The 14,301-nt window shown below is 42.0% G+C and overlaps 1 protein-coding gene and 1 long non-coding RNA gene across 3 annotated transcripts in view; both read left to right on the top strand.

The window, feature by feature from the left end:
* The window catches only part of MKX (mohawk homeobox), a 53,347-nt gene extending 44,252 nt beyond the window's left edge, over positions 1–9,095 (top strand). The window contains exons 5-6 of one of the 2 annotated variants that reach the window (XM_081164130.1): positions 6,694–6,727; positions 7,978–9,095. In XM_081164130.1, the coding sequence (XP_081020256.1) occupies positions 6,694–6,727; positions 7,978–8,164 (221 nt within the window). In that variant the 3' untranslated portion in view covers positions 8,165–9,095. The remainder of the gene's footprint in view (positions 1–6,693; positions 6,728–7,977) is intronic. The other variant, XM_081164131.1, reaches the window with a different exon arrangement.
* LOC308569894 overlaps positions 1–11,468 on the top strand; it is a 173,845-nt gene extending 162,377 nt beyond the window's left edge. The window contains exon 2 of the long non-coding RNA XR_014000913.1: positions 10,617–11,468. This is a non-coding gene — a long non-coding RNA (uncharacterized lncRNA). The remainder of the gene's footprint in view (positions 1–10,616) is intronic.
* The last annotated feature ends 2,833 nt before the right edge of the window (positions 11,469–14,301 follow it).

Below are 14,301 nucleotides of genomic sequence, written 5' to 3'. Positions count from 1 at the left end.
GGGACAGATACACCCCTGCTTTAAGCCGTTTATATATGTATATGATTTACTACAAAGCTTGATAACTAAGCCCTTTGGGGATGAAACGCCTGATTAGCGGAGTGACGTCTGAGCACGGAACAAATGATACGTCACAAGTGGACTCTTTATTTACTGCATTTGCAATTATTTAAGATAAAATCTATTTTGGAAACAAACTATCTGTTTGTTTGCAAATAGTTGCCTTGGTGATATTATCTTGTGCCTATTGCAGTAGCCATTGTATCACCAGCCTGTTTATTGTTTTATTGTAGATTCCAAGTCCAAGCATTCCCCCAAAACAGGGTGGCCTAAAACTTGAATATAACAAAAGAACGTTATTCATTCAGATGTTATTAATCTTAAACCATATTTTAGTTTTGGTAAAATTCCATGTGGACTTTGGTTTTGGAATCCATATGAGCATTTGTGACATTTCTTCTGAAACAACATGATTTTATGAACTCTGGTTCACCCAGCTTTGCCCTTTGCTGTTAACACTGTGAAACTTTATGATGCATGCAAACCTCATTTGTGCCTCTAAACTGTGGTTTGGGAGAACTGCGCATAACCTAGAAAACTACACTAAATCATAGCTGTGTGTGCTGTTGAGCCTTGCCTTGCTATTTTCTTCCTCCCACTCTTTCCTCCTTCAGGTTATCTGGAAAATCTGGGTCAACACAGTCATCTCCAAAAGTAACAAAAACCAGTTCACACGAGATTTGAAGAGAAATAGTTGAACGTGCTCATGCCAGATTTGATATGAAAATCAGAATTGCTCAGTACACTGCCAAACATACACTCTGTACTTTACTTTGTCTTTACTTCTGAGCTAATGTTCTCCTTCCAGTTTTTAGAAGAAACTAATGTAGGGTTGTAGAAGGCACTGCTGTTCCAAATTTGCCCTGCCACCTTCCCATCCATGGTGGTGTGGAGCCTTTGGTCCAACACAGCCCCGTTGATACTGTGTGCAAGGACAAGGCCCACATTTTGGCTCTTCTTCAGCCTTTGGCCTAATTGTAGTCATTCCAGCAAAGGAGGGCTAGGTTGGAGTGCAATTACTTGTTGAATGTTTTGAATAAAGTATAGCAGAGCGAACAATGAACGTGCACAGTCGCATGGCAGTAATTCTCCAAGGTGCAACTTGGGGGAGGCTGAGGAATATTGGAGTATCTGAGTGCTAGGAGAAGGCAGGTGACATGCCCTAAGACAAGGGGTGGTTAACCTGCGGTCCCCTCCAGCTGCGGTTGGGCTCCCAATTCCCTCCAGCCCCAGCCAGCATAGCCAGTGATCTGGCATGATGAAGGGCATGGTGGAAGGCCACCAATTAGCCACCCCTGCACATGAGCTGCTCTAGCCTGGTGTTGCTGATTTGGGGAAGATACCAAAGGGCTTGGGGGAGACCTGCCAGAGGAAACAGGCTGAGAAGTCTGTCCTTTGAGTCTGGAGAGGAGCAGTTCTTGGACCAGGGAACTGAAAGGTGTGGCTCCTCTCTGAAGTGTGTGTGTGTGTGTGTGTGTGTGTGTGTGTGTGTGTGTGTGTGTGTGTTTGTTTGAGAGGGAGAGAGTGTGTCATTGAAAACTGCCTTCTGACAATCACTAAATACATGGGACCTTTTCATTTGTGATGGTGAACATGCTCAGCTTTTTGTCCTCATATAAAGTGTGCGTCTATTGTGGTTTTAACTTTCTGCATGTTTTAAATTATGCTTGTGATTTTTTTTTAGTGAAGGTTTTATTGTTTATCTTTTTGTAAACTGTTTCCTACAACCAAGTGGTATATAATTTTTTTTAAAAAATAAATAACTATAGTATTTTTATCATGTTCCAAATACTGGAGCAAGAGGTGTTATGTCCCCTGTATCCCGATCCCAGTATTGTCCTAAAGAGGTTTCTGATTCAGAGGACTCACACTTGGGGATGGGCAGCTCTCAGACCCTCTTCTATACTGTCTTGCAGTCCCATGCAGAGCTTGTCTGAGGCCCAGGGCAGGAGTTTTATTAGAATAAAGTTATAAACTCCCACTAAAAAAAGCAGCCAATCCCTGGTGGGCCCCCCAACCCCCTGCCAGCTTAGACCTCCAAGGCCTGGGGCAACTGTACCCAGCTACTCCCACCCATCACAGGCCTGATGTCCTGTCTTGGGGGCATGGCTCTCCCATGATCCTCAGAGTGTAAAGATGACTCCCTTATAGCTTCTCCTGCTCCACAGCCATGCAGGAGCATGGGAATGCAAAACTGGCTGTGGGCCCTTTGAGAATTGTGGAGAGATCTCCAAGGGGCATAGAGCTGTTTGAAGAGCCTTCATAAGCCTTTGGATTCCTTTGAGCCACTGAGAGAAAATCTTCCATAGGGCACCTAGGAGAGCCTGGAGCTGCCCAAGGTCCTGAACTGCCAGGCTTGTAGCAGAAGGAGCTCTGGCCACTGCTTCCTGTTCACCTGTGAGCCCCAGCAGAGCAGGACAGTAGGGTTAGATTCCATATATTATACATAGCTTTAGGTGGAGCATTAGATCTGTAAGGACAGAATGGCAGACAGCAGGAAACATTGAAGGGAGTAGCAATGGAAAGCTTTGCCTGAAAACTTGGACCCTGGTGCAGCTAAAATTAGCCACAACCATTAGAAATTAAACAAGATGTTAGTCTCAGTTCAAACAAGTGCTATTGTTTTTAAAGGTACATAGTCATGGCCAACTAACTCAACTGGAGCCTTTTGATTTTCTGATGTCATTACTGACAGAAACATCAAAATAGACATATACTTGGGTCTTGCAACAACCATCTTCATATTTTTACAGTGTCCCCCATTTCAAAGGAGTTAATGTTGTTATTTCAATTAAGCAAATCCTTATTGCGCTAAAACCTGTTCCTGTTGCAGATGTGGAGGTGGATGAGCTAAAACGGTAAAAGAACAGAAATGGGAGCCATTTTAGTGAGGAGAATCACTTCCTCCAACAGCAAACTTGGAGCGTTTTCAATAACCCAATAAAAATATCAAAATTTTCAAGCAAAAGCAATACATTAAGTTAATAAAACAAATTTCCAACAATAAAAACCATAGCCATAAAATGCAGTGACAGCAGTCAAGACAGAACAATGTATCATAAAGTAGAAAGCCAAAAAAAGTAAACTGCCCTGAGGTGGTCAACAAGGATCGCACAATGCACATGTCTCAGAGTGGGGAAGTCCTCCACAAATGTGGGGCACTGCCACAGAAAAGCACCACCCTCTGGTGCCCCCAGATATTTTGGGCCACAACTCTCTTCCGCCCCACCCCAACCAGCCTGGAGGACACCAAGTTGGCAAAGTCTGGTTTGAAGAGTAGGGCCTTAGTGCATGAATTGTGCAGTTGCATACAGGAGCAGCTTCCTCTCTGGGCAGCAAGATGCCAAGCTGAATAGCATGCTATACATCACTTTGATTTGTGCCTGCAAAAAATTGGAATTGTGTGTGTGTGTGCGCATAATAATATGTATGTATGAATAATATTTTATTTGATGTTCTTTTCAAAAAGGGATCACAAATACAGAAATATTATTTAGCAACATAGTGTGTAAGATTACCTATTCTTTAATAAGTTTATATTTCGCAAAAAGAGGAGCTGGAACAGAGGCAACCCAGCAAGCGATATCCTGCTTTGTTAAAAGGATGGTCCTTTTCAGAGAGAAAAAAACAAGCCAAGGCACATCTGGCAAGCCTAACGTACACCAAGAAATGTATAATTTTGTGGATGAGTGACTTATTTAACACTTGCATTATTTAACTCAGCTGTGGTATAATTCAAGACAGCATTATTCCATTGTTTAAATTTTTGCAAAATTCCACTGTTTCTTTGTACACCATTAGTGTTCTTTGGAGTAGTGAGCAATGCATAAAACTCTCAAAATAAGCACTGTGCTGTGTTCCCAGGAGGCAACGTGAGTGATAAGTCTTGGATTTTGGTATTTACTGATGGAAATATATTGGAAAGTTATCCCAAAAAAAGGAACTTGCTTGCTTTCCCCTTCCCTTTCTGCTGTGCTTTGTACGCATAAGAGCCTCTTTGTGTACAGAGTCGCTTCCCAATCCTCTTGTGCAGCTCTCTTTGGGAGGGTCTTACACACAATATCTCAGAATAGGAGTATGTATTAAAATGGGAACTGATACATGAAGTGTTGTAGATTTTTAGCTGGGTGCCATATAAATGAGGATGCTAACAAAATTTGGAATATCCTAGATTTCAGTGGCAGATTCTGGAATCCCTCTCAGGATATTTGGACAGTCTCCAGGGCTTACTGGACTCTGAGGAGACACAGAAAAATATTATTCCCTCCATCAGGGACTTGCCGACAATAACCGAAGCAGGTTATTGCCATGATAAACCCTTGCCAAAGTTCAGTGTCTCAGCCTTGGCCTAATAAAGCTCTGCTTTTTTAGATGATTTGCAGACACCTTGGAAAACAACAAAAAGCTTTAATTTTCCAAACCCGATAGGAATAGGAAAGGACTATCTTTAAAAATTGGGGAAGGGGGTACAAAAGAGGACACAGATTTGCATGGAATTTCAATGTGCTGGTTTGTACAAAAGGATGCAAATTTAGGAACAGTTGCTATAATGTAAATAGAAATACATTTCTCCATTGTGTGTATACATCTCCAGCATGCAGGTTGCTAGATGACTTGTGTGCCTATTCAGGGCTTGTCCGACCTAGAGCAAAATGTGGATCGTCACTGGCCTGTCTCCCCGTTACTTTAAGGGTGTCCACATGGCAACCTTCCCACTCTAGTATTGTCCTAGGGCTTTGCCCCTTTTCAATCATTGTAAAGTCCAAAGTGGCCAGGGTTTTGGGGGGGGGGGCACATTTAATGAGGTAAAGGTCTGGGACAGCACTGGGATGAGGTCCACATTTTGCTCTGGTGTGGATAAGCCCTCTATTTGCTGTCCAGACGCTAACTGCAGGGGGTTGCCATGTGTGGAGTAAGATAAATGCCCCCTTAGTTGGCACCAGAGATGGTTTGCCTATCTTTATAAAGTACCTCTTCCCAATAGCTGGCTGTAATAGTAGTATTGTACCTTAGTATGCATCTGCAGCACTGAGAGTGAATTTTAGCATAATAAATATATGGTACTGAAAAACAGCATGTTGCAACACAGAGCTAGTATTGACCAATGACTAATTTCTGGGCACTGAACGCTACAGAGTTAGTATTGTCACATGCTGAAAAGGTCTATTAATAGGGTGAAGAACTCGGAATGGTAGGAGATTTATAATCCTCTTGGAAGCAATAGACAGGAGGCAAATTATGGAAACAGGATGAGGCCTTCCTAACCAACCAGAAAAATAGCACTCCCCTGGTGTTAATGAAATAATGAAGTCTTGGAGACAAGCAGGAGGGGAAAACAGCCAGCAACCAGTTACTGCATAACTACATACTTTCATCCTCAAGGACTCTAGGAAGTGATCACTTCCTCCATCAATGATGAATGGTGCCACCTTTGAAAATGACCTTTCTGTCTTCCGAAGAGACTGCACTCTGAAACATGTTGGATAGTCAGAACTACAGTGCAATGAAGTCAATGAGACATGAAGGTGACAAATTCTTAGAAGCATCAGTTCATCAACTTTGTTCATAATTTGGTCTACAGCAGGCATAGGCAAATTCAGCCCTCCAAATGTTTTGGGACTACAACTCCCATCATCCCTAGCTAACAGGACCAGTGGTCAGGGATGATGGGAGTTGTAGTCCCAAAACATCTGGAGGGCCGAGTTTGCCTGTGCCTGGTCTACAGAGTGGACGGTGTCCACTGTCCTCACTGTTAGATTTCATAGCTTTTTTTGTAATGCCTAATAAAGGTTTGGCGAAGTGAAGTCATAGCTTTCATGGTGCATACTGAATAATGATTAGAGTTTTGCAACCACAAATGCACCCTCCAGTGGCCTTACAAAACATTTCCTGTGTTGCAATATTTAGTCTGGTCTTGCTTTTTCAACTCATTTTTATTTTATAGTTCTTTCCCCCATTGAAATGAAATAGCATGCAGCTCTTATGAATTAAAAACTGCACTTACCTTGCTTTAAAAACAGATTAACAGCCCGTTCACACAGCAGATGCTAAACACATCTAGATGACCACCTTCATTGCTGAGGTTATAAGACACAAAGAGAAACGCAACCCTTGAATAAGGCTGGTACCAATTAAAAAGATAAGTTTGCAAAGTGTACAAACCAATTTGACCTCAGGCCAGCTCTAGTGGTGTATGACTAGTTGTGCAAGAATTTGGATGCAAATTCTATTGCATCCTATTTATGCCCAAAGTTCCTGATCTAGATAATGACTCTAGATGCAGTGTGACTTACCTGGATCAAGGCAAATGTGTTTCAGCAAGAATCTTCTAATGAAAGCGAATCCCAGTGGTGGCGTTTTTTCTTCCTTCTTCTGGAGGTCCAGCATAAGAACATTAATTCTCAGCAGGGATGTAGTCTTGGGGGGGGGGGATATTCCCTTGCTCTAGACTCAATATGAATGTTCTCCATTAAGCCATGCATTTTCAGTGTTGTGCAATTCAGAGAGTTGATGGGATACCTTGGGAGCAAAAATGTGTCTGAAACTATGGCTGCCATCCATATGCTATCCAGTGCTGCTTTAAAAATGAATGAATGAAAATGGTGGATTGACCAGATTATTATCTCCTTTCAGAAACTCTGGAAAATGGACCTAGCAAGTGTGAAAGGTGAGTAAAAGTTACCTTTGCCAGTTGCCTATTTCAGAAGTGTACGTAAGGTGCAAGGAGTGGGGATGGGCAAACATTGCCCTGTTCACCTCAGGTATTTGGCAAGCAAGTCTGGAGGGGCTTTGCAAAACCCACATCTTATGTGCATTTGACTTACACGATTTCGACCATACCTGGCTGAAGGTGGGCTGGTGAGGGGAAGGACCAGAGGTTCCAGGCAAGGCCTGCTTGGCACACCTGGAAGTAGGGTGACTTTTGCCAGTGGCACCATGGCTCTGGGACTGGTGGGGATTTGCCATGAGATCATGCAAGAGCCAAAGGCAGCTCACTCACAGGGCACTTCCAGCAGGCCTTGCCCAGGAACAAAGGTCAAGGCCTGCCACGGAAAGAGATTTTCAGCTCTCGGCCTTTTTTCCCAGGCAAGGTCTGCTCAGTTCATGGGAGCATCCCCACAACTCCCAGAGCCACTGTGCTGCTGGCCAAAGATGCGCCACTAGCAGGGTGCGCCAAGCAGGATTTTCCCCCTCACTAGCCAGCCTGTAGAAGGCAGGGTGGCTCAAAGGGGTAGTTTGGGCTAGGTGCGATTTTCGCTTGATCCTCAAAACCTGGCCCTCACATAAGAAGTGACTGCTCTGTAATAAAAGAGAACGTCTGCAGAAACCGATTCTTCCCCATTTGCAAGCTGAGGCATGGGAAAGGAGGGGAGTGGAAATCCCTTAACTTTGGGGGAATAAGTATCTTATTTCTCTCTCTCTCTCTCTCTCTCTCTCTCTCTCTCACACACACACACACACCCTTATCTTAGACAGTTCATTCATCCCTGTGCATCCTGCCCTCATTGTGTGCAAAAAAGGTGCAGGAAATGAATTTGCAACTGCTGCATGAACAGGTGGTGAAGGACAGTAAGATGGGAATTTGGGGAAACTTATTGTCTGCTCCAAGGTTCGCTTTCAAGTTGTTTTTTTATGTGGGATGTTCTTCTCAGGAGTACTGGAAATATTAATAAAATGAATCTAAGTATTGTTTAATTAATATAATATAATATTTATATAATTTTAGTGGGCTGTGTCACTGTAGTTCAGTTTCTCCGTCTCTCTCTCTCTCTTTGCCTTCTGCTGTTTTATCTTGGTAAAAAAAAGAAGACGACTTATTTAAAAATGAAAATGCTGTAAAATGCATTGCCTCGCTTTCTAAGTACTTGACAAGAATCATCATCAGACACGGAAACATTTTTTGTTGCTTGATTCTAGTGCAGCTAACAGAAAGAGATCAAACAAAGATGAGACCTATTGGAAGGAGATCAACGCAGCGATGGCCTTAACAAACCTTGCACAAGGAAAGGACAAACTCCAGGGGACAACCAGCTGCATCATTCAGAAATCGTCACACATATCAGAAGTAAAGACTGTCAAAGTGCCACTAGTTCCACCGTTTTAAAGAGAGTTGTTGCTTTTCTTTCCAACACATGTGGACATGTATTTTTCATGCCATTGGTTTCCCCCCCGTAAGATCAGAATGAGAGGTCTGAAGCAAGAATTGAGAACCAGGTTCCTTTTGTAGCACGGTCAGTAAAAATAAGAATGGGAAGTTCTCGCCATGCAGGCATGCTTGAAATCAATGGCAATCTCTCAAGAGCCTGGGCGTGTTCTCGTACGATTCCCATTCGTTTCAGTGTTGCTTGTGCAAGAGACATTCCCAATGAATTATGCACAAAGATGGCAATAAACAAGTGCTCCCTCAGGCTAAAATATTTTGATTTCTGGAATAAAATATAATAAAAGCAGTTCTATAAAGGGCATGTAAATTATGGGTGGCGAAGCCTCCCAAGTTTGTTTGTTTTTTAAGTCAAAACTATTAACTTATTTTATTGTATTAATCAAACTGCACATTAAGCGCTGCATTGCTATAACAATAAGTGCCTTGCTTTCGTACAATAAGCTAGAACGTGGGCATAGCTCAATACAACTGTGCCTCAAAAGTGTGCCAACGCCACAACGCTTAACCTTTGCATGTAATTTCTAAATGCATCCTGACCAGTTCAAAGCTGACCTCAGAAAAAGGGTAGACGTTTCTCAAAAGCCCTGGAGCATTTGCCTTGTATGGATTAAATAAATCTCTTCGGTGAAATTGCTACATTTTACAACGGAAAAGTCCGCTAGGTTAACAAGTTATGTGGGGTTTTTCTTATTCAAATGGGGGAAACGTTGCTATGCCTCTATGGGTCCGTCCCCCCCCTCCTGACTGCATTTGCCATATGTTACAAAATACAAAGAATAATTCCTTTCATAAGTGCAATACTGTATGTGGGGGAAGAGTCTCATCTTTTTTCAATGAGAATCCTGATTACGTACATTAAAGCCGTTGCTTCAGTTACAGTGGTGCCTTGCAAGACGAAAATAATCCGTTCCGCGAGTTTTTTCGTCTTGCGAAGCAACCCTATCAGCGGATTAGCGCTATTAGCGGTTTAGCGGCTATTAAAGGCTTAGCGGCTTAGCAGCTAAAAGGCTATTAGCGGCTTAGCGGCTTAGAAAAAGGGGGGGAAAGCAAAAAAAATCGCAAGACTCGTAAGACGTTTTCATCTTGCGAAGCAAGCCCATAGGGAAATTCGTCTTGCGAAGCGCATCGGAAAACAGAAAACCCTTTCGTCTAGCGGGTTTTTCGTCTTGCGAGGCATTCGTCTTGCAGGGCACCACTGTACTTTGCAATGTGAATGTAAAAAGGAAAAAAAACCTCCAATAGCCACAGGTGGACAAAACCATTATAATGGAATTGCCCAGTCCTAGAGCTTTTTCTTTCACATGGACTAAAAGGGCTGCCTTTGAGTGTGTGTTTTATGTGAAGAAAAATGTACGTTGACCAGAATGGTCATTCACATTACTTATAATGCCTCTTCTCAGATTGCCTAGTCAGTACATTGACAGAGATTGGAGGTTAACAATAATAGAGAGTTCAAAGGGGATTTAAGCCTTACATAAGAACAAGCTCTGATTCTTTTATGTAGTTCAAATGTTTAACTATAAAAAGACTCATTGTGATAGTTTAAGTCGTCGTCCCAATGATGAAACCATCAGTAAATCCAGTTGGGATTCCTTCCTTTTAAGCTCTCCTTCTGACTTATTGAAACTGTTATGTAAGTAAACAAAGCAGATCACTTTTCTGGTACCAAATCAACCTATGCTTCAGTTTGTTATTTATACTGGAGCTCAATAACTTTCCACGACGGAAACTGTTATTGCCTTAATGCGTCCAAAATGTTTTTATTTTGGTACGGAATGTATCAAATGAAGAAAATCCCCATTTCAATGAAGGGGGGGAAAGAAGGCATAATGAAATCTATATATTATATAAAGCAAATCATTGGAATTAAAAACATATGGGGCACACACAACACACCAAACAATTGTGGCACTGAAGCAATTTAAAGTCAAAGTAGATGCTAAATTGGGCATTAGAAACACCATTTTAAACTCCTAAATTTGACTAAAGCAAGTATACTTTGCTCCAACCATACGAAAATATTCTAATCAGGTTTACACTCTTGAATAAGCAACAGTAAAGCCAAATATAGCTTATACTCGGGTCAGTAAAATAAAACTGGGAAAAGAGCTGATTGTCCAGAGTCCAGTTCAGGGGAAATGGAAACCTAGCTTATTTTCCTTAAACCAGTTTTAATGTAACATCTGAATAACAGTATATTTGTAAATCTAGTTAGAGATCCTAGTTTGGAAATGAGTTCTCAGTCCAGGAAAGCTGCTAATCCTGTTTTTATACTCAACCCAGTTTGGTACATTTAAAAAAATTGACCAAACCCTGTCTGAGGTGGGCAGAGTCACAGCAAAGATCATTAAGCAAAATGCCTAGAACCTGATCCACTTCATCTTCTATGCAGGTATTGGGTGAGTTCAATTTTTCCGGTGGAAAAGGCTATCCAGATGCAGAAAGAGGGATAGTTTCAGGACCTTACATGCATGGATCAGCGCAAAACACAGTGTGGAACTGGATGTCCTTGTAGATTTGCTAGTTTGCAATACAATAATGAGGGTCAGGCAATGCAGCCAGAGCAAAATAAACTACATTTAGATTTAAAATCTGAACTGAGTCTTTTTGTTTGGGTGTAACCTATTGGAATTTTACTCCGATCCCTTCTGCTTCTAATAAGACCCAGTGAACTTCTAATAAGGCCCATTCCTTCTTTACTTGACATATATGGCAAACTCCCGTATAGTGAGGAAGATCAAAACCCTTGGTGAAGCTGACTTTCAGGTATGCAACGCGTTGCTCAAGCATAGCCAGTTCCAATTGCACTAATATAATCTAGATAGCAGATATCAAACCTCGATGTAACATGTAGAACGCATCTTGATGTAACATAGCATTTTGTGGTTGTTGTTGTTTTAAAGTGTACAATTAAAATGATTTGATATGAAAAAATATTTTGTACATAAATATATATATTTTTACTTTTTTAAAATTGCTATTTTGCATTGACATAAAAAGCAGGAAATATATGTTACGACTGTATGAACAGTTGAAGAATACTTTTGGTTGACTTGCATCTTCGTGCAAAAGAGGTCTCCCCCCACAACAGTGACTTTCAGACCTGATCAACTAGACTTTGTCATAACAATGTGAGTTTTTAAAGAAAACAGAGTAAACACTTCACTCTAGTTCATACTATTATAAGTTATTCTGTTATTAACTATTTTGTGACAATAAACTGTCTTGCCAAACTTTTCTGTAAGACATATTCTCTCTGCTTTTTATTTGGGTGATTGGCCACAAAACGGAAGTACTAACAGCACAAAACTAACCATGCTTACTCAGAACGACATCGGACTGAAAAGAACGAAAGCCACAGGACTTGCTAGTATTAAAGATTCTGTGTGCAAGTGTGTATAAGTTGTTTTTTAAGGGGCACCTATGAAAAATCAGGTACTCTGAGAGGTGCAATGTTTCTCCAGAGTGCATGGAGCATCTTGGATTGTGTAGTGCAGCCACTTGGGGGTAGCAAATATTTTTGGTCCATCCTTTTGGTGTCAGGACCAGGCTGGAACTGTGAGCAGACCTGGAAAGCGTGATTTTCAGCCATGAGTCCCTGAGTTCAGGGATCTAACCTGTTGGCGCTGACCTTTGAGATGGGTTCTAGAGCCCAAACACCACAGACAGAAGGAGTGTTGTGGGACAGCCTGCAAATGCAGGTTTCTAACCACAGATTTTGTTCCCCAGGCCTATTTAGTATCAAGCCTAGATCCCACCAGAGCCCAAATCAAAAATGTGCCTGTTTCAGGGCAATGTCCTCCATGGAGCCCTCCTCAATGCCAGTTTCCTTTTGCAACTGTACCTCAGAGAGGGGATCACAGGGTGAGGTTGCTGCAGGCACCATGATGGGGCTTCTTTTAGGCTATGAATGTTATTGTAAGCATGCATAGCAGTATCTAGGGCTGCCAGAAAATATGGAAAATGTGACTCCCAAGGTACTTTGATATTACTGCAAGTCATCCATTATGGTTCAACCTGGCATGGGGAGGGGGCAGTGCACATGGATTCTGGGAACAATGAATACTGCATTTCACATAATATATTGTGGCCCCAAATGATATGTCTAAAGGGGGTCCACTGCAACATCCACCAGGAGCTGTCTTTGTCACATTGTCTAGGTTTGGGAAATGGAAGAAACCAACAGGGGCAGAGTGAGGTTGATCAGTGCTGACTGAATCTAATTTTGGGCCTAGGTAATGTTGCCCAATATTTAGAGCGTTCTTCAACATGGGTTTGTAGAAGTTGGACTCCCAGCTCCTATTTTCTACAACCAGCTTAGCCAATGGTCAGGGATTATGGGAGCTGTAGCTTAACATTGGAGCCCAAGACTGAAGAACCTTGATCTAGAGCAGGGTCCCCCAAACTTGGGTCTCCAGCTGTTTTTGGACTACATCATCCCTAGCTAGCAGGACCAGTGGTCAGGGATGGTGGGGGTTTTAGTTGAAAAACAGCTGGAGACCCAAATTTGGGAAACACTGATCTAGAGGAAGTTCAGCAACAAAATTAGGACCTCCCAAATTATTTATGGTGTAGAATTGGGGGATCCACACATTACTCATCAGAAGGAACTGCTCTTTGTCAAAGTAAGGGCAGGAGATCAGGTGCCTAGCATTTATATGAAGCCTGGACAATCTAGTGGATTCATAATACACTGCAAATGGACAGGCTGATGTTATTCACACGAATTCCCTTCTGTGCCAAGAGTATGCAACCCCACACTCCTGAAGCCCATTAGCTGTAAACACTTGCGACTGCCAGTTGATTTCCACACATAACAAACATTCAATTAGACCCTCGAGTTTCAAACTTAAGAGACACTTGTCCTTGTTTTTTGTTACATTTTTACTTTAATTTAGTCTTCTTGTTGCTGCATAGTTTCTTGAAACACAGATTTAAAAGTTTTCTTAAAAACGCAAGAAGCATGCTCAGTGGTGAGCCAACAACTAACAGAGTTTCAGTTATTTATGATGTAGAAAACCAAGCATCATTAAAATTGCTGGTCTTTGTTTCAACATATGTAACCGTTTTAATAAAATAAGTAACTTGGTTTTATTTATAATAAAAATAAAAAACAAGCTTGCCATTTTGGAAATAAATGATCATTCCTTGGGCCATAGATTTCATATGCATGTTCTGTTCGCATTAAGTTGTTGCTCAATATCTCAGGGCTACAATCCAAAAGAGTGTTAAGCACGCTTGAACCCATTGATGTCAATAGGTTTAACTTGGTACTGGACTCTTGCCCAGGAGTTTATGTGGAATGTGATACAGAAATTGTTCTAGGAGTAGGAGGCAGCGGCTCGCTGCAGAGATCTGGCACATGGTAGCTGATTGTATCGTCGTGATAACAGATGCACAGCAAGATCACATCTAATTTGTGCTCAAGTATTTAAAAGACAGGGAATAGTCTGTATTATGATATAGCAATTCTGTGCCAGGTCCTTTGGCTGCTTAAAAGGATCATAAGCACATATGCTTTGTATTCCGACCTTCGAGTTTAATGTCTTTGGTTCTGGCTCGATAACGCACTGTTTGCCTTCAGAAGTTCACTGTCAGTTCAGTTTCATCACCGGGTGTTTTAAAAAGCTGCCAACGAACAGTGCTGATCAGCCCCAGAGCTACCACCGCACCTGCTACACCAAACATACCCTAAAGGGGAAACATTTTCCAGAAGCCTTTTGTTGCAGGAAACGAAATGCAGTTTTGAAACATGGGCCTACAATGCGTTCCTGACCTTTCCTGGCTCTCACAGAGGGAATCAGAAAATTGCAGAGTTGGAAGGGATCTTGAGTCACCTAGTCCAACGTCCTGCAATTCAGGAATCTGACCTAAAGCATCCATGACAGATGGCCATCCAACCTCTGCTTAAAAACCTCCAGGGCAGAAGAGTCCACCACCATCTGAGGGAGTCCATTCTACTGTCAGACAGCTCTTAGTGTTGGACATTGCTGGGTTTGGGGGGCAGTTTTGATAGGTAGGGGTATGTGGAGGTGTGAGTTGAAATATTCAGATACTATGGAGTGCCTTGCCAGTCT

This window comes from Podarcis bocagei, assembly GCF_964188305.1.
Source record: "Podarcis bocagei genome assembly, chromosome: 12".
Lineage (NCBI taxonomy): Eukaryota > Metazoa > Chordata > Lepidosauria > Squamata > Lacertidae > Podarcis > Podarcis bocagei.
The sequence above is the reverse complement of the archived record's forward strand: the minus strand, read 5'-3'. Positions and strand labels throughout refer to the sequence as shown.